The sequence below is a fragment of the Onychomys torridus genome, chromosome 1, assembly GCF_903995425.1.
Source record: "Onychomys torridus chromosome 1, mOncTor1.1, whole genome shotgun sequence".
NCBI lineage: Eukaryota > Metazoa > Chordata > Mammalia > Rodentia > Cricetidae > Onychomys > Onychomys torridus.
The window spans coordinates 69,494,535-69,520,091 of record NC_050443.1 but is presented as its reverse complement, the minus strand read 5'-3'; the positions used below and the strand labels follow the sequence as shown (position 1 = coordinate 69,520,091).

The following is a 25,557-nucleotide window of genomic DNA, read 5'->3' as shown; positions in this document are numbered from 1 at the left end:
TCAGAGGTTAACAGCATCAGTTGCTCTCCCATAGGACCATAGCTTGATTCCCAGCACATGGCAGCTCACAACTGCCTATAACTTTTTCCAGGGGATCTGATGCCTTCTACTGGATTCTGCAGGAACTACATGCACACACCACACAGACATATGAGCAGGCAAAACATCCATACACATAAAAGAAAATAATTGAAAATGAAAGCTGTTTGCACTATGCTTGAGCTAGAGTTCCTGGATTCTCCTAGTTATCCCCACATCAGATCTTTGGCCAATTCCTTTGATCCTTGGAGACATAGCCTTGTTGGCTTCAGGGTCAGGTCATCAAGTAGCCATGTCTTGATAAGCTCAGCCTTAGTATGCCATTGTTCTCCCACAAAACTATCCTATTTAATAAGCGAAGGACCCTTTCATACACCGGTGTATTATACAGTGGCCATGAAAAGGCCCAGAGAAACACCATTGGGTTCAGGAGGAAGAGTGTGATAGTGTATGTCTGTAATCCCAACACTCAAGAGGCTGAGGCACAAAGATCTCTAAGACACCGACCAGCCTGTACTATTTAGTGAGACACAACATGAAACTTAAAAAGCTCAGCCAGTGAGTTTAGACTAAATAGCACAGAATAGGGCAGTAAGCTGAGTACCAGGCATCACAATAGTTCTCAATAGGCCTTGTGAAAGATTAGTTCCTGGTGACCATTATTATGAATACCAAGCAATGAGTTTAGTTATTCTTGCCCCTACCTCAGAGTAGGTTGCTTCTTGGGACCTCTCAGTCGATTCCATCCTATTGCAGCTTGTCTTTCAGAGCTTGAAACTATCCCAGGAATTTAATCAACTAAAGGCTTTGCAGTTCAGGACAAAAATAATCAGGGATGCAGACTTAGTGGCAAATCAGTCATTTGGCTACCTGGCAGTGCCAGTATGGTGCGCATGATGCTCCCATATAATGCTCTTGGAAAGAGGAAATGAACTTTCTGGACAACCTGAAGTCCAGTTGAATGGAGCACAGAACAGCCACCAAGTGTCCCAGTCAGAATGAAGCTAAGCAGTGTATCTGAGTGGAGTAGGACCGATACGGCCAAGGTTGGTTACCAAGGTAAATCTCAGATTTCAAAACCATCTTCCAAATTTGCTGGTGAATGGGATGCAGCTCAGAGGAAGAGTGCATGTGGAGAACCTGGGTTTGATTTCTAGCACCAAAATTTAAAACCATATACAGTATCTAGAAAACTTTATTTTAACCTGAGCTTAGCAGGATATGGTTTCTCCAAAGTATTCTAACTACACATTTTTCTATTTGCCTACAGTCAGCTTACTTAGTTGTCTCAAGACAGCTGTTATTTGTCCTAAAAGAAATGGAGGAGGCTGGAGAGATGGCTCCACAGATAAGCACAGCACTGGCTGCTCTTCCAGAGGATCTGGGTTCAATTCTTAGCACCCACATGGTGGTTCACCATCACTTGCAATTTCATTTCCTGGGGAACTGATGCCCTCTTTTGGCTTTTGTGGGCACCAGGCATGCATGTGATATACAGAGTACTTGCAGGTAAAATACCTGTACACACACACACACACACACACACACACACACACACACACATAAAAAAAATGTCCCCCATGTTTAAATAATTGATCCCCAATTAGTGGAACTATTGGGCAAGGATTAGGAAGTATGACCTTGCTGAAGGTGGATCACTGGGGATGGGCTCTGAGGTTTCAAAAGCCCTAACATGCCATTCCCTGCCAGGGATCACACTCTGACTCCTGCTTGTGGATCAAGATAGAAGCTCTTAGCTACTTCTCTAATACCATGCCCGCCTGCTGACATGCTCCCTGCCATGGTAGTCTAGGACTCTAAGCCTCTAAAATGGCAAGCCCCTAATAAACACTTTCTTCGAGAAGTTGCTCTTGTCATGGTATCTTATCACAGCAACAGAAAAGTAACTAAGACAGCTGATTTACTTTCCTCCTTTGAGTTTGATTCAAGTTGTCATTATCACGTTTATATTCCTCCCCATCAACAATGTCAGAAGGCAAGGAAGCAGGAAATGAGCTTCCTAGACCATCTGGAAGTCAAAAGTGGCCAACAGTCTAGACTGAGGGATATGATTCCCATTTCAGTTCTGAATTAATGACAGCAAGTCAATGGACCATGCCACTAATTACCTGACTCTTCCACCTGCTAATTTGACACCTTGGACAAATTGATTTTGTTTTCTATCCCTAAAACAGACTGAATGTGAGTAATTCCTACCCAACAGTGTCCAAAAGCGTTGGAAGAATAAAATGGAAGTGGTTATAAAGCACTTCTCATGCAGAAATACACTATCAAAATAATGTCATGAAAGAAGTCACATACCTTAACATACCCTCTCAAAATACCAAGAGATCAATCAAAACTTACTATTTTAAGGGCTCTAACTTAAAATACAATTTCTCAGTTTATATGGAAACATTTTAATAATAACAAGGCACATTGGCTAAAGACTATGATTTTTCCAACCACAGAAAACATTTAACAGTACAAAGCTTTTAATCTCTCTTTGATGAACTCTGATTCCTGGCTATTACTCAATATGCTATATAATATAATTATTGTTAGCATACATAATCTTATGCATTAAAGAGTATTTCTTCCTTAACTTACCTGACTGAGGCATCAGATCAGAAAGTTAAAAATGACCAATAAGTAGTTCAGTTTCTAAGTGAGTCCAGATGGTAACAAGAATTCAAACATAATTCTTTTTGGATGTTTAAATAAAACAAACTTTACATTTTATTAAACCAGCAGATATAACCACTTGGATATAATTTTATTAGCAAAAAAAATGATATAGATAATGAAAAATGAAAGGAAAAAGGAGAATGCACCTCAAACCAGAATACCATAACATGTTTTGTGGAAGCTGCATTTTATTTGAAAATCCACCCATTTGCTAACATACATTTTAATATTGTAAACAAAAATAGAATCTGCAGAGACAATGCAACAAGTATGCTTAACTCATGTACAGAATTGCTTTCCTACAATGAACTGTCCTTCTTAAGGCCCCTCTCAACCCAAGCGTTAAGATGTATTTACAGAAAGCACCGATCAACAGTGCAGTTTAATTCTTCATTAACTAAACTCTTGGCTAGACACTGAATTTAAAGATACTATCTCCCCTTATTTAAAAGGTACATGATCATAACAATGGCACACGCCAAATAAAAAGTTAAAGGACTTTTGTTTCCCTCCCTTCCCCATAACATCTCCTAAAGTTTTACTGAAAAGAAGGAAAGTCTTGAAGTGAAAGCAATTCCTCACATTCATTTTGGAAAGGCCCTAATGTCAAATGGAAAATAATGACATGCCAAGCACAAAGCAGTAAAGATCCTTCCCAATGCACTAATGCTGAATTTTAAATGTAGTGCTTTTCCTAGTCAGTGAACTGTTCCCTTGCAAAATCCTAGGCACAGAATTGACTATAAGGATTAATGCATTTATAATGCTTCCCTAAATCCCATAGAGACTGCAGAGAATCTTAAGAGATTCAGACCTATGGTTTTGCCTTAAAATATTTAGTGCTCCGTATGTCAGCTGAAAAGCATTCTGAATCAGATTCATTCTTGTGGATAAAAATCAAACATACTGTGAACATCCATACTCATTTTTATTAAGGAGGTTTGATATAATATTAATGTTACGTAAAATTGATAATCATAAATAAATACAAATACTTAAGGAATGTCTACTGCAAACTGAATATAAATTTTAAAAAAGAAAGTTAACTTCAATTATATGGTTTCTGTATTTGTGAGAACTGGAGAAAAGAAATATAATGCATAATTGAAAATTATGGTTTTGATCCCCAATGAGTCCTGTTGAATTATGGTGAAGGACACAACTCTTCTCTCCAGGCAGCTTTTTCAAACACAAACTCCACACTTTCCAAGTATGGGCTTTTCTTGGTTGGTTACAGATTATGGGTATTAATAGGAGTTGAAAGAATTGAAGTGTTAGTCACCAAAAAGGCAGAGATCTTAGTCTTAACTCATGGCAATTCTTGGCTTTATAAATGGTATTGACAACGCTCTCCTATAGACTAGTCCCATCCCTGCCGTGGCCTTCATGGGTTACTGGAGCGCTCTAATGGAGGGAGAGTTTCAGAGACATCAGTCTGGATTTTGCTGGAAGTAAGGAGTCGCCACGTGCGAACTTGTACTCTTGGAATAATTCCATTCTCTTCCATCTAGTTACATAAACTGTATCTGGAAAAAAAAAAGTTGTGGTCTAAGTTAATTCACAATATTATAGGATACAATATCACAGATTAAAAACACTTTGTGCCTTTACCATTCAACCAGTCTAAAAATGTTTACATGCTTATCACAGACCCTGATGGCAAAAAAGTCTCACCAGTTTCCTAAGTGCCAGCACTCGATCCATGGACCATACTGTAGGAACTTCTAATTATCTTCCTAACTATTTAAAAGCAAGAAGGAGTGGAGGTGATGGGAGAAGACCAATAAACTATTTTTCCTTAAGTTAAAAAATATTTATCCATAAGCATAAATGCCCATGTAACTCATTTGGGAAAGCAAAATATGAAATACTTTTTAAATACATACAATTAAAGAATAAAATCAAAAGTAGTGTTGCACTGATTCAATTCTTTACTAATATAATTAAAAATCTGAAGTATCTATAAAGGAACACTCTTCAGCCAGGGGTCCCTGGTGACTGAGAAACACCTCAACTCATTTCTCTTCAACTGCCAATGTTCAGCTAAAATTGAGGTGCATGCTAGCCACATAAAAGTACAGACTGCCAAAGATCTAGATGGGAAATGTAAAGTGGGGCTAGAGCATCAAGAACAAATTAAACTGCCTCCTAGAAGATATAGGTGGTGTGGATCATATACAGAGATCCTTGTAGTCAAAGCTTAAGTATTAATTTGCTCTTAAAAACAAGCTATAGCTGGGAGGCAGAGGCAGATGGATCTCTGTAAGTTTGAGGCCAGCCTGGTCTACAGAGTTCCAGGATAGTCAGGATTACACAGACAGGGAGACCCTGTCTTTTAAAAAAAAAAAAAAAAAAAAAAAAATCAAAACCAAAACACCAAATGAAACCCAAACAAAAAAATTGCATTTGTAAGTTACTATCTTATACAAAAGGAATACATGCAACTCTCTAATGAAATTACATAAATGAATTTTTATCATTAGCCATAGCTGTTACATTAAGACTAAAGCTACTCCTAACCAAGAATGCACTGTTTAAAAGTGGGGCACTCTCTACAATTCTATTAGGACTGACCCAAACACCTCATTTTTAACAGTGATATTTGATTACACCCATCAGCTGTGAGCAGTGGATGCTTCTGTGTTAAGATGATCCCCTGATCTGACACATTTAACTATGATAAGCTATGTTACAAAGGTGTTTTCTTCTTTTTCCCATCTTGAACTATTTTATTCTTCACGTAAAGAACAGAAGGAGGGGAGGCAGCCGGGACACAGAGGGAAGCAGACTCCTTTAAATAAAGAAGGAGAAGGGTGCACGGTGTTGAGTGTTGGCAATCTTTGCTTAAGTATTCACGTCCCCATCTCCCCCACACACAGCAATACCTAAGTGACTTATAAGAAGTCCTCCAGAGAAAGCTCTGCAAAGGGGTCCTTTCCTGCAGCTCTGTGAGGACTGTGCCTGGAGGGGCTGGATGCTGCCGACAGCTGGGGGAAAGAAGACAGAGACAGGGGAGAAAAAGATCTCAGAATGACAGAACATGAGAGCAGAAAGTGTAATGAAGGAAGAGGTGGTTTTTGTTTGTCACCTTTAATAAATTAAAGGCAGCTTTTGCAAAAAATGGGATTTTAAATGCTATTGCATGTCAAAAGATATCCAATGGCATGTGTTTTCCAGAAAACAAATGTGTGCCTCTGAAACATGAAATGAAAGTCTTTTATCCATAAAAGCTGATATAAACTGACCTACAGTCAAGACTTTTAGTGGGGGGTGGTGGGGAGAAAGGGAGTGGGGAGTACAGGAGACAGGATGCATAACTGTGATTAAAAAAAAAAAAAAAGGGTGAAGTTGGCTTCCTATGTCCAGACATCTGACCAGTTGTCCAAAGTGACCTCAGTTCAGATTCCACATTTCCAAATGCAATTATCACTTCCTACCTTCTTCCCTCAGGGCTCTCTCCTTAAACACGGCTTACTCCTGCTTTTCTATCTGGACACCCTGAAACGGATGTAAACACTGTGGGAGCTAAGCATAGAAAGCTTAGACTAAGGGTCCAGGAAAGGTCTCTGCTTGTTCCAGTCTGTTTGTTTGACTTTCAGCATTTGCTCTGTCTTTTAAATTGAAGATGAAGTTGACCAAGTATCATTATCTTTATTCCCAAAGAAAAGACAGTTTTTCTAAACAATTAAGATGTTACTCTGTGTGTGCATGCACACACATGCAAGTGTTTCACCAAGCTGCCTTATGAGTATTTTAAACCCAACATAAACTGCTTTTAGTTTTGAAGAAACTTTTATTGGTTTCTCCCTCACTACAGGATCATAGAGCTTGCAAGCATAGGACCATTATGAGAAGAACTGGTTTTAGGGGTGTTCAGTTAAGTATTAAATTAAAACTGATTAAGTAAAACAACTTCCATTCATATTTCCAACACTTAAAGTATATAAAGAATTTTAAGTCACAAAAAATCTCTTTGCTGCTTTAAAAGTTATTTCATCTCTTTTTAAGTTTTGCTTTTATGTTTGCTTCTTTGTTTTTGTTTTAAAAAGCACCATAAAGAATGACTGGTCAATGAATTTCTGCAAATATTACCTCACCAGTATAAGCAATTTGCCATTTAGGGCACTATGACCAACTTACAAATTTGAAGTCATCCTTTGTTATTCTGGCCATCAAGATTTCCCCAATCCACACACTGTTTTAGAAATACAAGTTCAAAGACAGTAAGCAGAGATGGTGGGAAGGATAATGGACTTGCACAGGCTGCTACAGACGGGAGGATGGGGCAACATGTCTGTTCTGACTAGAGCTCTTGATACTGGTCACTCTAGGCACCACTCTAGGGGCAGAGGAAAGTGAAACCTAACTGGAAAGATGCCCCAACCTTCTCCCTGGAGCCCCCTGAATGGATGACTATCCAGAAAAGCTCACTATTCACTGAGATAAAAGGTGCAAATATTCATGCTTATTTCCATTCTTAACTTCACTTACAGATTTTCCTTTTCTTTTCAAGTTAAAACAAATCTGCTTGTTGTATACTGCATCTAAATGGAAACTCTCCTATGAGAGCCCTACACTGAAATGTCTTTTTAAATCATGTTTTCATGATGGCAGCAGTTTAAAGAGCTGATAGCACCAGAAGGAAATGTCCCTGAAGAATAAAAAAAGACACTACCATTCTCAATACATTAGCATGCTACCGGAGTCTTAAGAGTTTTACAATGTTGAAAGGATTCAATTTCCCTTGGGGAAAAAGTACTGTCTTATCACAAACTCCTTCTAGTCTTTTAAAGTGGTAAGACATGCACTGTTGAGTCTTATATGTATACTCAGTAAAATGAAATATTTGAGGCCATCAATGATTCAGTATCTATCTCTATACCAAGTTTCTTAGCACTCTCCCCCTAAACCAGGCAAAACCACATCCCAGAGTGGTCTGTCTGGCTGCTACACTACTCTAGGGCCTGGGCCATCCAAGTGGCCATAAGCACCTACTCCCATCTCTTCCCATCACTAGCAGAAAGCGCAGATAAGGCCTTCACTGGTGGGAAAGTAGTCAGATGGAGGGGTAAGGAAGAAAAGAACAGGACATGCTGCCTACACTACTGCTCAAGGAAAGCACCAAGAAGAAAAGGGATGGTGAGGCAAGGACACTCCAGAGAGTTAAGATGCAGTGGGACTCAAAGTCTGAAGAAGCCGCCTGAGAGAAAGGGCTGATCCTGTTATTCATCGTTCTTTGAGTAAATTAAAGAACCTAGTTTCAAGGAGCTAAGGAACACACACCAAAAAAGCACAGCTACTATATTGGAGAAAGGAATTTTTAAAAACTCAACTTGTCAGAATTCATCACAAAATCAAATTTACAAGCTGGCATAATATAATACCATTACAGAACTATGTAACAAACACAATTCTAACAGAAAATGCCCTGGCCCACGTTTCCAAATGACATTCTCTGTCCTGGAATAAAGTGCTGATGAGTTAGCACAGCCACAAAGTCAATTCAAATCAAAGTGATTTATCTCATAACTAAAAAACACCTTACTGCTCCAACACAGACACATTTAGTCTTTTTCTCTTTCATTTATAGGAAAATGAAATCCTTGCAGCATCTGAATAAAAATTCTAAGATTCATAAGTAATTGATGATGACAACTCTTAACTGAGATCCCTCTACCACTCTAACCAATTTTGAAAATACATGAGTGGTGAGATGGCTTAGCAGGTCAAAACCATTGCTGCCAAGGCTGAAAACCGTGTTTGTCCCCAGAATCCATGGAAAGGTGGAGAGAGCGCCGATGCCACAGGCTGGCCACAAGGTTATCCTCTGACCTCCATATACCTGGCACAGCACACACCTCCATTCCCACGCACACACACATAACAATACATTTTAGCAAAAATATAACATTTCCGGGGGCTGGAGAGATGGCTCAGTGGTTAAGAGCACTGGCTGCTCTATCAGAGGACCTGAGTTCAATTCCCAGCAACCACATGGTGGTTCACAACTATCTACAGTAAGACCTAGTGCCCTCTTCTGGAGTGCAGGGACACATGCTTCAAAGTAGAATTGTCTCGTTTTCTTTCCTTTCTTGGTTATAGAATGCTTAGTAGAGAAAGAGTAGTGAAATCATAAATTAACAAAAGACAAAGAAATATTTTAAAATATATTTCAAAATATACTTTAAATAAACTTCAAGGAGCTGACAAGTTAAACTCTTAAAACTGCAGGTTAGAACAAGAAAAGAACAGCAGGCTCGGGGGGCCAGTCTCCAAACAGTCTTCTGAGAGGCTGAGGGGCTGGCTTGTAAAACCAAGCTATTCACTCAGAATCACACAAGGATCCTAATTTTCATGTCAGCCTGGAACACATAGTGGGACTCTGTCTCAAAATCCACAAATTAACTTGAGAAGGGGGTTGAAGAGCATGGCTCAGTGACAGAAGGAAAGCCTGGGTTAGATCTCCAGCACCATAGAAAGTTTATGAGAACAAAATTTAATGCTAAGACACTAGAAGCTTTGTACCTAAAGTTCTCAAGGAAAATCTGGGCTCAGTGCCACTCCTTGTAATCAACAGTAGAGGCAAGAAGATCAGAAATCCAAAGGCAAACATGGGTACAAAATGAACTATGGGCAGGGAAGGCTACTGTGAGACCCCCTTCACAAAAACAAAGCAAACAAACAAACCTAAAAATAGATACATATAACTAAGAAAACAGCTTACTCATATCCTTACATTTAGAGTCTCCAGTCACTACAAAGGCTGGATAGTAAGTCTCAATGCTATACACCCACTCTGACTTTTCTATAAAAAAACAAAGACAGGAACTCAAGATAGTAGTTTCTTGGCTTGGAATGACTCACCAGGGATTTATAGAAAAATGAAGTGAACTGAATTCTGGCTCATTCATAAAATGGGGTTTGGAATACTGAAGCCCAATACTTGTACCCATGTTTATGGTTGTCATAAAGGTTAAGTGGTCATAAACACTCTGCATACTGCCTGGCATAAACCACTAGTTCAAATATGAGTTCATTCATCCCTAGCACCTACCATCAAACATTCACCTATGCTTGTGCAAGGCTCCCATCAAGTCACTGCATCTGTATGTCTCTTGGTCTTCTGTTAGATTTGTAACACTCCACCTCTCTCAGAAAAGCTCACTCTGACTCACCATTCACTTGTGCTTCCAAATGGCACTCACCTTTAGGTTCCTCCAGGCGAAGGCAACATTTTACTTTTCTTGTTCAGTAATCAGCAGTGACTTACATATTATGACCTTTCTAAAATGTATTAAAATGTTTTGTTGATAAAACACTTTGTATAAAATGGCCTCCAAATTCAGATAAGAGGAAATTAGAACTTCTCTAATTTGAAAATTTACCAGCCTAATTTTTTAATTTTGACATCTAATATGTTTACTAATGTAGGAATATATTAATTCAACCTACAGAATTATGGAGGGTATATGCTGGTTACTGTTTGAATGTATGACACCTCTCTCACATATCACACACACACACACACACACACACACACACACACACACACACACACACACACCCCAAAACAAAACACCCACGAGAATATGAAGGGCAGAGAGACCATGAACCCACTGTCCTATAACATCATTTGTCTAGTTCTTTAAAACCTCTAAAAGAGTCCTGCATTTTGATACTAATAATTACATCCATTCCCTCTGTCTCCCTGTTCCTTCCTTCCTTTCATAGTGCTGGAGATAAAAGCCAGGCAGGGTGAGTGCTAGGCAAGTGTTGTACCACAGAGCTGTACCTTCAACCCATGTCCAAAGCCTAAAAGCAAAGTGTTGTTTCCTTTCAGACACTTACTTAACTGATGTCAGACTTGCAAATACAACAATAAAACCCATAAGCCATTTTGCTCCTTTTTTTAAGCCATATCCTTCTTACCCAAAACTAGCAGTACTCCCAAAACAAAACAAATGACAGCAATAAAAAAGCAGCAGCAGCAGCAGCTTAGTTAACAAAGGACCAACAAAACTTGTATAATATTCTTATTCTGAAAGGTCAACACCCACTGAATTCCGCGGATCAAGGAAGGATGAACCAACACGAGTTCTCATTAAGAAGTGATGAGACTATGGCAAGCACGACCACCTTTGCCACCATCCAAAAGCTTCAACAACCTCTAAAACCGTTATCATGTCAATACTCACTAAAAGAAAACTGACTCCAGGGTAATGTCTTCCTGCTTAATTGACATATTACTTACACATGGCAAACAATGAATTTACAAACTATTCATCATCAATGAACATTCTAATTTATATAAAACATTAGTAAAATATATTTAAAGTACAAGTTTAAAAAGGATATAATTAACAGACTCAGGAACAAACACAGAAAGATAGAAAAAAATAAAACCTGAGGATCCAGCATTTTCTGCATAAACATCTAGGAAAATGCAAATGTTAGATATAAAACAAAGATCTTCATACACCTCTTTAAGTATAGTAAGCGAAAATCTCTAGAAGGTACTGAATGATGAACATGCACCCAAACAAAGGAAAGGAGTGGACGTTGGCTAGGAAGTAGCTCAGTAGCATATGTGAGGACACAGATCAATGACTTTATTACCTAAAAAAGACTATGTATGAAATGGTCTCGTATCCATCAAGGTCTGTCCATCAAATAGAGACTAGATTCAAAGTAAATATACACATCTTTATAACACTGTGTGTCCTAATAAGCCTACTAAGTATGTGCATTAGAAAAGGACTACACACTATCAAATATTCTGTTTTCAAATAAGCTTCAAAATTAGTCAACCAGCCTTTTGACATTGGACACCCATTAAGGAAATCAAGAAGTACATTAATAATTATATGTAATGAGCAGAGCCACATGTAAGGATGAGGTACCCTTCACTTCCTAAGACACTTATCACACAACACTACAATAAACACAATCCAGACTGCTCTAATATGCCTCTCCCTCTGAGAAAGGGTAAATTAAGAAGACATTTAGAGTAACCACCAGAAACAGGGAGAACATTAGAAGCATTTTACAAAGTAAGTCTCTCCTTTAAAGAACCTAAGTCAGCACAGCCTTTCCAGGGGCTCTTGCCTACTGTTTTGGTTTGCTTTAGTATAACTCTCAGTGACAAAAAGTCACTAATGAAAAAAATAACAGCCAAACTTTCTGTAGGCTTTCTAAGAGTCTGCAAACATTCCAAGAGCAACACTTAGAGCAAACCCCAAGCCATCAGCTATAGGCTGATGCTCTGAGGCAATGGGTTTGAGAGTCTAAATGCAAGACACAAAATAAACAAGGTTCCTCAGCTTTGGAACAATCACAAGCATGAAGTTATAAGTTCCCACAATATTACCTGTAATCTACTTGTCACTTTCCTGAAACTAATCAATATTCTGAAAAGTTCTTGCATCAGGAAGATATAAAGCAAGTAATATCCATGACAAAAGGGAGAGTTTGATTAACTTCTTTCTGGAGTTGTATGACAGAAACTGTTAGTGTTACAGAGCCCTTCCAAATCAGAGAATAGTTATGCATATCATTAATACCTGTGCTCCTGATACAGGGCCAAAGGGGTTTGGTGGTCTCATGACAGGCTGGCTGTATATTAAGGTTGGTTGTGTCATTACAGGCACACTTCCCATCTGAGGAGGCTAAAAAAAAAGAATAATATGAAGTTAAGAAATACTGGCTTACATATTTATTGCTGTGGAAGAAGTAAACAAGAAAGCTAGCAGGAATGAAAGGTGAACAGTATCTCTGCTCTGACTAAAAGGACAAATTATTCTGGATTCAAGGAAGACTGCTATCTACAGATTTCCTAGTACTTCTTTCATATAAAGTCTTTTAAAAAAGTACCAAATAAAGTCTAACTTTTTCTATCCAATAGATCTGCCAATCTTAAAAACTTTATTGTAGTATATATAACAAATATTGATCAAAAAGAAAAAACCGAGTAGGAGAAGGAAAGAGAGGAGGAGGTGATGGTAGAGAAAAAAAGCTTCAAGTATCCAGATTTTTCTAGGTCTATATACAGAGAAAACTGCAGGCTCCATGTCTAAACATTAATATATTTCAGAGGAAGCCCGTTGCCTTTGTAATCAAATCAAGTTTTATGCCACTATGCAAATGATCATAAATGACTGATTTTGTGTGTATGTGCATATGTATAGGTGAGCATGCATATTCATGTATGTATAGGTACAAGCACACACGTGGAGACCAGAGGTTAAGCACATGTCACTGAGGATAACAGAATACTGATTGTGAGGATGGTGACTGGTTCAAAGACTGGTTTTGTACTCCAACAATCACGGTCACAGGAAAATCATCCCAGCCTATACCCCACTAAATTTATCCCTATACAATTCTACAGCAGTAAGGTGGTATCATCTCATCAAATTGTACCAAAATAGCTTGGAGTTAACACTAACAGTTAAGTGAATTTGTAATGAAAAACAACATGCACAGCAAAGTTATAAGGGGAAAAATAACAATATCTATTTTACAACTATTCTAAAAAATACTTATGGAAGCAATGGCTAGGTTCTGGGTCCAGTAGTATCTACAAGGCACTCTAAAAAAAAAAAAAATCTAAGGATATAGTAAATCACATTAGGAATAAATTACTCTATTTCTCAAATGTTGTATTTAGAAACATACTTACAATTCCATATCCTATCATGCCTGTTGGTGTAGTAGCAGGATAGGCCATTACAGGGGGTGCCTGACATGGCAAAAAGAAAAAGTAAACAAGGAAATGTTAATTCCTACATGACATGAGTTTAAAGGATTGTCAGATTTCTATTTAGAACAAATTGCTAAGACAGCTATGATTAAGTGACACTGTGGTTACTGGTAACTGTCAATTAATATACTCAATGAGAAATAAAAATCTCAAAATTAGCAGAAAAGCGATTTGTTAGGGAAAAAAAAAAAACATTTAAACTTAGACTCAACAGGAGTCTAAGATCACAACCTACTTTACAGCTTTCAAAGATCTTTCCACAGAGCACCTGCCTGCTGTGTTTGAGACCCTGGATTCTATCCTCAGCTCCACTAAGATAAGCAAACAAATAAAGTCCAGGTATTTAAAAATATCCAAAGATCCAAAATTTAAAGCCTATCATTCTCATAAAAATGTTTGAGTTCCAGGACAGCCAGGGCTACACATTCTGTCTCAAAAAACAAATAAACAAACAAGAACAACAAAATGTTTACCAATTAAAAGATAATATGGACTGTTTCTTAGTGTATTTCTTTAGTACTAGAAGGAAAAAACCAAAGATTCCACATGAATTAATAACCTGATATTCAAAAAAGTAGTTTCTAAGGCTGTCAAAGAACCATAGGAAGACCTCGGAGCGCCTCCAAATGACTCTTCCTATTACCACAACTTTCATGTATGTAACTGTGTCAGCTTCCTAATTTGTTCTCCAACTATCCATTACTTAAAAGGACAATCAAGTTCTCAGTTTGTATTTTAATGAGGTCTTCTTGTTCTACTTCTTTAACTGATGACTTGTAAATATATAATCTAGAAACAAACTGTTTTAGATATAGCTGCTGTCTTAACAATATTCCCTGCGTATCTCTCTCTTAAAAGATTAAAACTGAATACAGGTGAAAGACCAATAACATAGTTAAAATATGCTTGAAAACATGAAATTATACAGCAATTTGAACATATGCATGAAGTTAAATAAAGCATAACTTTAAAAAATAACACTAACAAGTGAAGTTTAGTATTTAGGTGAGCATGTAGGGCGTATTGGTCTCTCCCTACTTCAAAACCAAGATCTACAAGAGCAGTAAGACAAACTGCCAAGTACAGCGGAAGCCTGTAAGATTACATGCAACTGTTATTTCAAACATCACCACAACCAACATTTCCCTTCATTCAAAGTGATCGAGTGCATGGTGGCAGCACAGATACACACACAGACACCCAGCCATCTGGCAGCAAATGGCGGAATATTAAGCAAGAAAGAAAAATTGTATTTCCCATGCCACCATCAGAATCAATTCTGCAACACACCCATGAAAATCAGTAGATGCTAGGAAGAATTTCTGGCACACTGAAAATCGGATGTGAAAACAAGGACTAGCTGGAAGGTTATGAGATTCTGCTGCAGCGGTGGTTAATAGCATGCCAATTTATTGCCAAATAAAAAAGAAAAGGAAAAAGAAAAAAGAAGGGCTAGTTTTTGGTCACTTACGTATTGTGGAAAATGCATGCCATTCTGTTTTTCCCAGGGAGAACAATTACATAATGCAATAACACTGGATTAGAGCAAGTACTTACACAACAAATTACACAGAGAGCATTTTAGTGTACATGTACATTCACTACCTAAAATCCGGGTATTTCTATATCTAATGAAAGAACATCTATTACCAAACACTATCAAGGTTGACAAGGGGAACAGACTTTTAGCTACCTCCCACTATAGACTCAATGATTTACTAATTACAAATGTCATTAAAACATAAAATACCAGTGATGTCAGTAAGAAAAATTCAATTTCATTCTCAAATAGGGTGACATCATATATCTACCACCAGGGTGAGGATTACCAACGTAAAGAGTTTGTGGCATAACAAATATTTTAATAAAATAAATGAATTTGTTTTAAAATTAAAAACCTTGACAGTGTTTAAAGAATTAATTAAAAGGTTAGAAATGTAAAGAAACACCATAAGCAGCAGTTTATTCTTAGTGAATCACATCACAGGTCTCACATGTTAGCCATCAAAAAAATAAACTATAAAATACACACAAATATTTTAAACAAATATCTTAAGAGATGACACACACTACCATATACAACACACTGTTATCTTGTCAACTTACATACAAATGCTAGATGGTTAGGTGTTTATTACATTCTAGTAGTCAATATTAAGGCAAATGCTATTCAAAGCTTTCAGTATTTCATAAAGATTAATACTGACTTAATGTTAAATAAGCAAATACCCACTGTGCTTTAATATTCGATGTTGTACTTATAGTACTGTGCATACATTATTCATGCATAATCCCATCTGCAGCCAAGAGACCCACTAACCTAACCCCCACCAGTTCTAGTCACTGAGGCATGTTATAATGGAAAAACACTGGATTCAGAACCAGATTTCAATTTAAATCAGCTTTTCAAGTGTTTTTTTTTTTCATTTGGGGATTTTAAAATGAAGCACAGATAACATTGTACTTCAAAGTGATATTATGTACTCAAACTCTCCTGAGAGAACACTATACTCTTAGGATATACTTACTGTAAGTCATGTGCATATGCTTGTGTTTGTATGTAAAACCTAAACTATGAACCAGACATGGTGTTAGACACCTATAATTTCAGCACTTGAAAGGTCACGGGAGAAGGATGGTGCATTTGCAGCTGGTTTGAACTACTTAGTAAATTCAGAGCCAGTTTAAGCTATATATCAAAACTTTGCACATACTCACACTTGCCCCCTCCAAAAAATAAAAATAAAAAACTCAAAAAACAAAAATAAAACAAAATTAAACTCGAATTAATTTTATAATATCTAAAGCTATTAACTCTTTAAAAGTAGTCAAAACTTATCAGTACACAGATTTAACCTCAGCCCACAATTTTAACATATACACAACCCAAAGTAAACAGGGTATGTCCTCGAAGGGACTTAATGACAAGAAAGCTGCTATTGTTAAGCACAACGGAGCTTTCTAACAGCAATTAGGGAGGCTATAATGTACAGCACCTAAGTAATCAAAACCCTGCCATGATACCACTGAAAGAAAACCACATTTCAAAGTGTTCCAGCAGAAAGAGTATGCATTTCCCTGGCTGAGGGAGAGGAGACTTGGTAGATTAAGATAAAATAGGCCAAAGACAGGAAAATAGCCACAAGCTATTCTGGGCCTAGGATGTCTTACAGTAATTAAAAACATCAATAGAACCTCTTTAGTATTGGATTCTACTTAACTAGCGAACACTGTTAATCGATTCACCTGCTTGCTGTTAGTGAACTTTATAATCCCCAAATTTGATACTCACAGTACGTTCTAAGTTATTCATGTACATGTACAGAGGCATAAAATATCGAATCACACAATAGTTCACTCCCCAGTAAGATGGAATAAACTAGATGTTCTGCTTCCAAGTGCTGGGATTAGAGGCCATGTACCAGTATGTCTGGCTTAGAATGAGGCTTTTTAGAATGTGAAATTGGTTCAGTTTTCACTAACTCAGTGATGGGGCAACTTCAATCAAATATTAAATGGCCACAAATAATGAAAATCAATTCCATAAACTATAATATTAACAAAACCCAAGGAAATTGTTTACCTACAAAGAGGTCTAAAGGGTGTAAGGTCTTCAGATTCTAGACAAATAATGAATTTGAGAGTGACAATACAGTGTACCCTGTCTATAGCTTCTAGGCCACATGCTAAGGATGCATCCCATTAATCAAGACCTCTGTAATGCTGCTGTGCTTTTTAGGAACTGTGTTCGTATTCTCGTCTATAATGTGAGAGAAAATAGCTCCTACCACAACCGCACAATACTTATTAAAATGATGTCTGGCCTAGAATAGTCTTTAAATACATGATAAGTATTAAAATCTGCCTGACAAAGACAGTAAACCAGCCTTAAAGAAAAAAAAAATGAAGTACTTAATAAAACTCAGTTATAATCTTTCCATTTATGTCTATCATGTTAATTTCTGTTACACTTTCAGTTAAGATACCCATGTATTAACATCAGAAGCTTCCCCAACTCACCATTGTTGCAGCATTCCAGGCAGTTGTTGGGGCAACCTTTGGTTGCCAGTTAGATCCTCCTGTTAACTTCTTTTCACCTGGTTGACTCCAACTTACATCACTTTAAAAAAACATAAACATACAATGTTTCTGTACTATATGAACAGTGAACATGAAGAGTACCAAATTGACGTCTCTATACATACTTCTGAAGTGACAACTTTAACACAGAAACATGATGTTTAAATAATAGAAATAAGACACTTACTTCTTAGTGGTTCCATTTCCAATGCCAAGATCTAGGAAAAGAGAAAAGTATTTAAAGACTAGAATCATTTTAATAAACAAGCTTAAGGACAACTGAAGAATCAAAGGACTACTTACTGCCCACAAGGTTGGCTAAAGATGAGTCCAAGTCATCAGACACTAATTTGTTAGGTGGAAGTTTGGCAATAGGAAGACTCTGGTTCTGAGAGGCCACTGTTGGTTTGAGAAGTCCACCTAGTTCATCAAAGCCTTAAAGTTACAAACAGATGAAATGGGATGCGTAAGGAACTTCATGGCTGCAGCTTTCTAAAGGAGCTCCCCTTTCTCCTTGTTTACTCACTGCAAGTTTTCCCACAACACGGGAAATGCCTCATGTGCAAAGAGGAGAGATCTGCCATCTTCAAGCCAACTCTGACAGAATTAATTGTGCAATCTAATGACAAAATTATATCCAGGTTAAAGGAGATGATTTTTTTTTTTTAAGTCATAAAAGGGAAGGAGACAGAATGTAAATCTCTCCCTACCCCAGCAAATTGTTCTCAACACTCAATCCTAAAGTCCCTTTTATGCCAAGAAAGAATGTTTTAAAACGTCTTTTATACTGGAGCTGAAGAAATGGCTGAGCAGTTAGCACACACATCAGGTGGCTCACAAGTATCTGTAACTTGAGCCCAGGAGATCCAATGTCTCTAGCCACTATAGGCACTTACACTCATGTGCACACACCTGCCCCTCCATACATGTAATCTTAAAAAAATAAATAAATAAACAAACTTTTTAACCTCAAAAAAAAAAAATTTAAAAAACAAAAAAGTTTTTTGAGACAGATCCTCACTGTGCAGCTCTGACTGGGCTAGAACTTCTATGTAGACCAGGCGGACATTAAACTCACAGATACCCACCAATCTCTGCCTTCCAAGTGGTGAGATTAAAGGTATATGCAGCCATGCCCAGCTACAACAAATCCTTTTTTTAAAAGCTGGTTTTTGTTTTGTTTTGTTTTTAAATTGTGCACTCGTGTGTGAATGGGTCAGAAGAAAACTTGTAGAAGTTGGTCTCTCCTTCCACCACATGCATCCTGGGGATGAAACTCATACTATAAGGCTTAGAAGCAAGTGCCCTTACCCCTGGGCTATCTCATAGGCCCAAGAAGGCATATTAGAGAATTTTTCATGCTTCTCATACTTGGGAATATAAGAACCTAAGTCAGGGACTGGGGGGATGGCTCAGTGGTTAAGAATACCAGCTGCTCTTTCAGTGAACCCAGGTTCAGTTTCCAGTACCCATATGGTGGCTTACAACTGCCTGTTAACTCCAGTTCTAGGGAATTCAATGCCCTCTTCTGGCCTCCAAGTGAGCCTCCATGCACATGGTGCATACAGAGACAGGCAGGCAAAAAACCCATACACATAAATAAAAATTATTAATTTAAATAATTAATTAAAAGACTCTAAACCATACCTAAGAAAACTAATTAATTACATAAATTTACCTAAAAACAAAATAAAACTCTATTAAGGTTCTTCACCACAGGATAAAAGGTAAAAAAAACACAACCAAGCTAGCCTGCTCAGGAACACAATAGCATGACTGATCCAGGAATGCTACAGCTTAAAAATGGAAATCACCAAAAAATGGTGATTGATTTACAAAGTAAGAACTACTAGTCTCCAATTCCCTTTTCCTAGACGAGCCAAAAGTCAAAAAAGAAAAGTCAAATGAACCCTCTAAATACAGAATTATAAGCCTATCAGTACACATTAAATAAATTCTTAGTCCATACATGAATGGTTGCTTATTTATGGATAACTAATTATATATTATGCAACTAAAAACACTTCATTATGTTTTAAAGTTAAAATTTAATTGTTAGCCAAAGTCAATGACTGTCTTCCTGTAGGAATAAAATTAAAACATTAAAGTTTTAGAGGAATTTTATAAACTTCAAAATAATAAGAAGCATGAACTACAAACCTCATCCTAGAGTTTTATAGTTTTTTAAGACAAATTAGTAGGTGCGCTTTAATAATAATCACTACCAAAATGAATTTTTAAAAGCCCTGTAGTCACAAACCTTTTAACATACTCTACTCACTTATAGATGAACTACCTAAACAAGTTAGGGTAAGGATACACTATGTCTTCAATTTCAAAAATAATTAATCTCACACACTATAATAACAATATGGTCACTAATCATTTCAGTCAAATAAAAATTACGATAATTGAAAAGCTACAGCACTTTGCACACAAGAAATTTTCCCTTACTGTACTGTGGAACAAAAACTTTCCCAAACTCTAAAATGTTACCAAGAAAAAAAGGTAAAATTAATATTCCTTGAAGTTCTCATCAAGTAGTTGGGGGATGATCAACTTACTCCAATGTATAAATGCTAAAAGCAGTATCATGTTTCCTATGGAGAATCTACATTAACATACTATCATATTTTGAATCAACAAAAACTTTCTTACCGCCAGAATCTACAGTGACATTCGTAGATTTATTTCCAAATACAGACTCAAAGTCAACATTAAGGCCAGCTGAAGGGTGTGGCTGTGCAACTGGAGACGGACTGAATCCTAAGAAAAGCATAATGCAAATATGCTCAATTTTCTACTAACTATATTAATAGTTAAATATAGTGACTATAAATTAATAATGGTAATAGAATGAGGAAAGCAATAAATGCCTTGAACAAAAAAGCTAGTTTTTCAAGCAAGATTTTTTTCCTGCTACATCACATTCTTGAGACATAGCATCACACTGTATTCCAAGTGATTCTGCTGCCTCAGCCCCCAAGTGCTGAGATTATAGATGTGAGCCATCACTCAGCTATATTTCCATTAAAACTACCCACTAAGAAATGAAGAATGAACAACATATACTGAATCATGAGTTTACTTCATTCCAGAAATGAAACCTTTGCTTGTCTTTTATCTTAATTTTTCATCTGATAATTTCTTAAAACCTAGTCATCTAAAACCCCAAGGTTCTATTATCTCTCTACCTACATGACCTTCTGTATCCTGGATCACCTACTGCTTTCCCTACCTCACCCAACAGTTACACATTAAAACAATTACTACTCCATGTATTTATTTGAGCATGCCTGAGCATTCCATGTATTTATATATATGCATGTGGGCATGCATGTGCCACAGTGCATGTGTAGAAGTCAGAAGACAAATTCTGAGAGTTAGTTCTTTCCTCCACCATGTGCGTTTGGGATACAAATATGGGTCACAGTGTTTGGCAGAAAGCACCTTTAACCTGCTGAGCCATATCACTGGCCCAGTAGTTACAAGGTTTAAGATAAATCTGAGAACTGGCAGGACTCTAAAAGTTGCAACTTCACAAATGTTTGTGTCCAACTGTTTTTGGAACATAAAGGAAAATGACATTCAACTCCCACCCACTTTCTGAATTCAACTCACCACTTTTAACATTACAAAAATTCTTAGGCTTTATAGGAGGCTATAGCTTCTAAGGTGTCTTGCTTCCTAAAGTTCTATCAAGTCAGAATGGAAGCACACAAAAGCACCCAATTTTAGAAGATTAGCATCTTTACCAACAAGGGAACTGAGTTCTACATAGGTTCTCTTTCTCCTAAAAGGAGACCATCACCAAAACCTCACTTGAAATCCAGAATAAATGCAAGAATAAAAAAAAAAAAATTCCTGACTTAAATTTTGTTTTTTAAAATTATCTTTATCTTGTGTGTGTGTGTGTGTGTGTGTGTGTGTGAGTGAGTGAGAGAGAGAGAGAGAGAGAGAGAGAGAGAGAGAACTTATGTGCCCCACACGTAGACAAGATTCTGCGAACCAAAAGAGGGCATTGGAGCTCCCTGGAACTGGAATTACATGCAACTGCAAGCTGCCACACTGTTCTTGGAATTGAACCTGGGTCTTCTGGAAAAGGAGCCAGTGTTCTTAACCCCTCAGCTCTCTCTCCAGCCTCAGTAATATTTTTGTCACTATCATTTAGAAAGTGGTACATATATTAGTGATACTATATAGTATTGGGGGTTACAACATGAACATTGAGGATGTACAAGTTTTTGAGAATGTTTAAAGTTTGACCTTATTCTAACCCTAAATAAGTTTACTTCAAAAACAATGGTCTTATAATGAGAAACAAATACTATCAAAGTACAAAATCATTTAGTATTTACATCTCTTAACCAGTCTTTCAAAAGGATCTTAGAATTCTTGACTCACTGATTTAGTGACAAGTGTATATAAAGCTTTAGCATTCCATGGGCTTAATGGTTCTTATCATAGCTTCTTAAGAGCGAAACGTTACTGTGCTTGCATATGTGTCCATGCTACTTCCACACTGCAAGATGTATAACGCTACTTAATACACTCTGGAAATAATCTCGGCTAAAGGACCACTAATCTTTTGGTCACGTATTTAACAACATTTTTACATCTCATTCCCATCTTCTCCTGCTATAATGTCCCTGTTTTCTACCCTTTACAGCAATCTAGGAACAACTTTCTTATTTCCTATTATAGGGGAGTCATTTCTTGAAGTCCCTAGGGTAATTGTGAACTTGCAAAATTATTAGCTAGAAGAATAAAGGAAAAAAAGTAATTCAAAACATGCACCTCAAGTGTGTGTGTGTGTGTGCGCGCGTGCGCGTGCGTGTGTGTATACCTTACATAGACAAAAATGCAATTTCAAATAATTTGTAATAGCACCTGGGGAAGGAAGCAAGCAACGTATTTCTAAGGTAATCATTTTTCTGTATACCATTGTGCATACAGTACACACAGTACACACAGTACACACACAGTACACACACAGTACACACACACACACACACACACACACACACACACACCTTCAAGGTCAAGTTTTTCCTTACTGTTTCAATGAATATCATTAACTTAATGGTCCTCTGTCACTTTTTCAGTTATCAGGATTATCAAATTTTAAAGTTTAAAACCTCAAGGTTGAGCCATGCAAACCTCACAATCTGAGGTCAATTAGCAGAACTCCATATCGGATGAAGGAGAACCAACACACACACACACACACACACACACACACACACACACACACACACACACACACACGTGCGCGCACGCAACACTGGGGCAAACAACAAAGCCTTCTGGCAGTAAAAGCACAAGGCATTCCAAACCAATCTGGGCCACTGAGTGAAACCCTAGCTCAACAAACATCGAGCAAACAACAACAAACCCAGCTAATAGCACTATTTCAAAGGGACCTTTTGAAGGAAAAGGGAGGGAGGGAGGGAGGGAAGCGAATGAGCAGGCTGTCTGAAATAATCTTATTATCGGGCCCACTCTTGCCTTTCATACGACCCAGGGAAAACTGTCATTGGTCAGCACCAATACAGACAAATATCTGGAGCAAATCTCAAAAGGACATAATAATGAACTGAGAGGCACAAAACAGCAAGCATTTCTGATAAAAATTATCCCAAACATCTTTTCTTAAAAAATTATTTTTATTTTATGTGTATTGGTTTTTTTGCCTGCATGTATTTCTGTGTAAGGGTGCCAGATCTTAGAGTTACAGACAGCTGTGAGCTGCCATGTGGGTGCTGGGAATTGAACCCAGGTCCTCTGGAAGAGTAGTCAGTGCTCTTAACTGCTGAGTCATCTCTCCAGTCCTCCCAGACCTCCTTCCCCCCCACCCCCCCAAGACTGAGTTTCTCTGTATAGCCCTGGTTGTTCTGGAACTAGCTCTGTAGACCTGACCTCGAACTCACAGAGATTCACCTGCCTCTGCCTCCTGAGTGCTGGGATTAAGGGTGTGCACCACCACTGCCCAGCCCAAATATCTTTAAAAGCAAGCCAGCAACATAGCTCAGTGAGTAAAGGCATCAAGCCTAACAACCTTAGTTCAATCCCCAGGAGCCCCATGGTGGAAGGAGAAAACCAGCTGCAACAAGTTGTCCTCAGACCTCTACATTTGAACTGTGGTGCTCACACACAGACACACATCCATCCACACCCCCACACACTCATTAAAGGATTAAGGAGATTAAAGGCATGAGCCAACCACTCCTGGGTATGTATACTTTTAATGACAATTTAAATGAAGGGAATCGAGTACTATGCATAAACACATACAATTAGCTGGGCTTTATTTTTATTGTAGTGCACTAACCAAGAACACACTTGCAAGGCTGGAGAGATGACTTGGTAGTTAAGAGTAGTTGCAGCTCTTCCAGAGGAACAGAGTTCAATTCCCAGCACCCATATCAAGTGACTCACTACTGCCTTTAACTCCAGCCCCAGGATATCCAATGCCGTCTTCTGGCTTCCAAAGGCACTCATATATACATGACATACACTCGTACAGATATACACACATACATGAAAAAAGAACACAGTTGGAAAGAAATCAATAAATTCAATGAATACACAAAGAGCTTTAAATTCCACAAGGTAGTAATAGTAAAGGTAATACACTCTCATGAAGATGTCCAAGTCATGAGTATAGATTAAAGAGCATAATAGGTATCTATTTATAAAATCATAATGTGCTTAAAAAAATAAGGAAAACAAAAACAGAAGGGGAGGAGCACATTCTCAAAAGCAAGTAAGGGCCAGGGATATAGCTCAGTGGTAGAGTTTGCTGAGAGTGCCCAAGTTCCTAGGTTTAGTCTCCAGTACCACTGCGGGGGAGGGAGGGAAGTGGGTCTATTTATTCTTAAAAAGTTTATGAAAATTCAGCCAGGTGTGGTAGGACACACTTTTAATCCCAGTACTTTGGAGGCAGAGGCAGGCAGATATCTTTAAGTTCAAGGACAGCCTGGTCTATATACTGAGTTTTTCAGGATAGCCAGAGCTACACAGTGAGTCCCTGTCTTATTAGGGGGAGAAAGTAGAAAAACTTACATTATACAGAAAAAAGACACCTCTCCTGTACAAATAAATCAATAAAGTAAGCACACAACAACAGAAGGCTCATGACATGTAAGAGTAGTACTAGGGTAAGCCTGAGTGCCAAGAAAATCCTGACAAGGCAATCAAGATCAAAGAGAAAAAGAAGGAATGAGGACAGAGGAAATAAAATGAATTAAAACAAAACATAAAAGTCAGAGAAGGCTGGGCAGTGGTGGCACACGCCTGTAATCCCAGCACTCGGGAGGCAGAGGCAGGTGGATCTCTGTGAGTTCAAGGCCAGCCTGGTCTATAGAGCTATTCCAGGACAGGCTGCAAAGCTACAGAGAAATCCTGTCTCAAAAAACCAAAACCAAAAAAAAAAAAAAAAAGTCAGAGAAATCCAAGTCATGTGGGCATTCAATTTAAAACTTCCTAAAATTAAAATCACCATATTAATTTAATAAACAAACAAACAAACAAAAAACTCCCAACTGTTTCATTAGAAAAAGAAGTATGAAGTCACTGGCTTTTCAGCCAATTCTAACCTATCTTCAAACACCTAACTTTACAGATAAAGAAGCAGGCCTAGACAAAGAGTCTAGCTTTTCTTTTTTCAAGTTTAGTATATACTTTAAAACTTATTATTTTCTAAATAACTCATGTAAGATTTTGACTTTTCGCTGGGCAGCAGTGGTACACGCCTTTAATCCCAGCACTCGGGAGGCAGAGGCAGGCAGATCTCTGTGAGTTCGAGGCCAGCCTGGTCTACAGAGAGAGATCCAGGACATGCACCAAAACTTTTGGAGGTTAACTTTTCCTACTGTAATGGCAGGTTAGTTGTCACTTTTCTAACTTATTAGTTAAAATGGAATACATATGTTTTAATTTTTCTTTTATCTTCAGATAAGCAATGAAGTGAAAGACTTATGAAAGGGACT

The 25,557-nt window shown here is 37.7% G+C and overlaps 1 protein-coding gene across 20 annotated transcripts in view; it reads right to left on the bottom strand.

The window, feature by feature from the left end:
- Nucleotides 1–2,796: 2,796 nt before the first annotated feature.
- The window catches only part of Picalm (phosphatidylinositol binding clathrin assembly protein), a 94,954-nt gene continuing 72,193 nt past the window's right edge, over nucleotides 2,797–25,557 (bottom strand). For 3 of the 20 annotated variants that reach the window (XM_036186257.1, XM_036186276.1, XM_036186353.1), the window contains 9 exons: nucleotides 20,225–20,332; nucleotides 17,870–18,001; nucleotides 17,754–17,784; nucleotides 17,507–17,606; nucleotides 14,958–14,981; nucleotides 13,406–13,465; nucleotides 12,288–12,392; nucleotides 5,613–5,714; nucleotides 2,797–4,253 (listed from right to left, as the gene is read on the bottom strand). In XM_036186257.1, the coding sequence (XP_036042150.1) occupies nucleotides 5,622–5,714; nucleotides 12,288–12,392; nucleotides 13,406–13,465; nucleotides 14,958–14,981; nucleotides 17,507–17,606; nucleotides 17,754–17,784; nucleotides 17,870–18,001; nucleotides 20,225–20,332 (653 nt within the window). In that variant the 3' untranslated portion in view covers nucleotides 2,797–4,253; nucleotides 5,613–5,621. The remainder of the gene's footprint in view (nucleotides 4,254–5,612; nucleotides 5,715–12,287; nucleotides 12,393–13,405; nucleotides 13,466–14,957; nucleotides 14,982–17,506; nucleotides 17,607–17,753; nucleotides 17,785–17,869; nucleotides 18,002–20,224; nucleotides 20,333–25,557) is intronic. The other 17 variants (XM_036186283.1, XM_036186299.1, XM_036186371.1 and 14 more) reach the window with 7 other exon arrangements.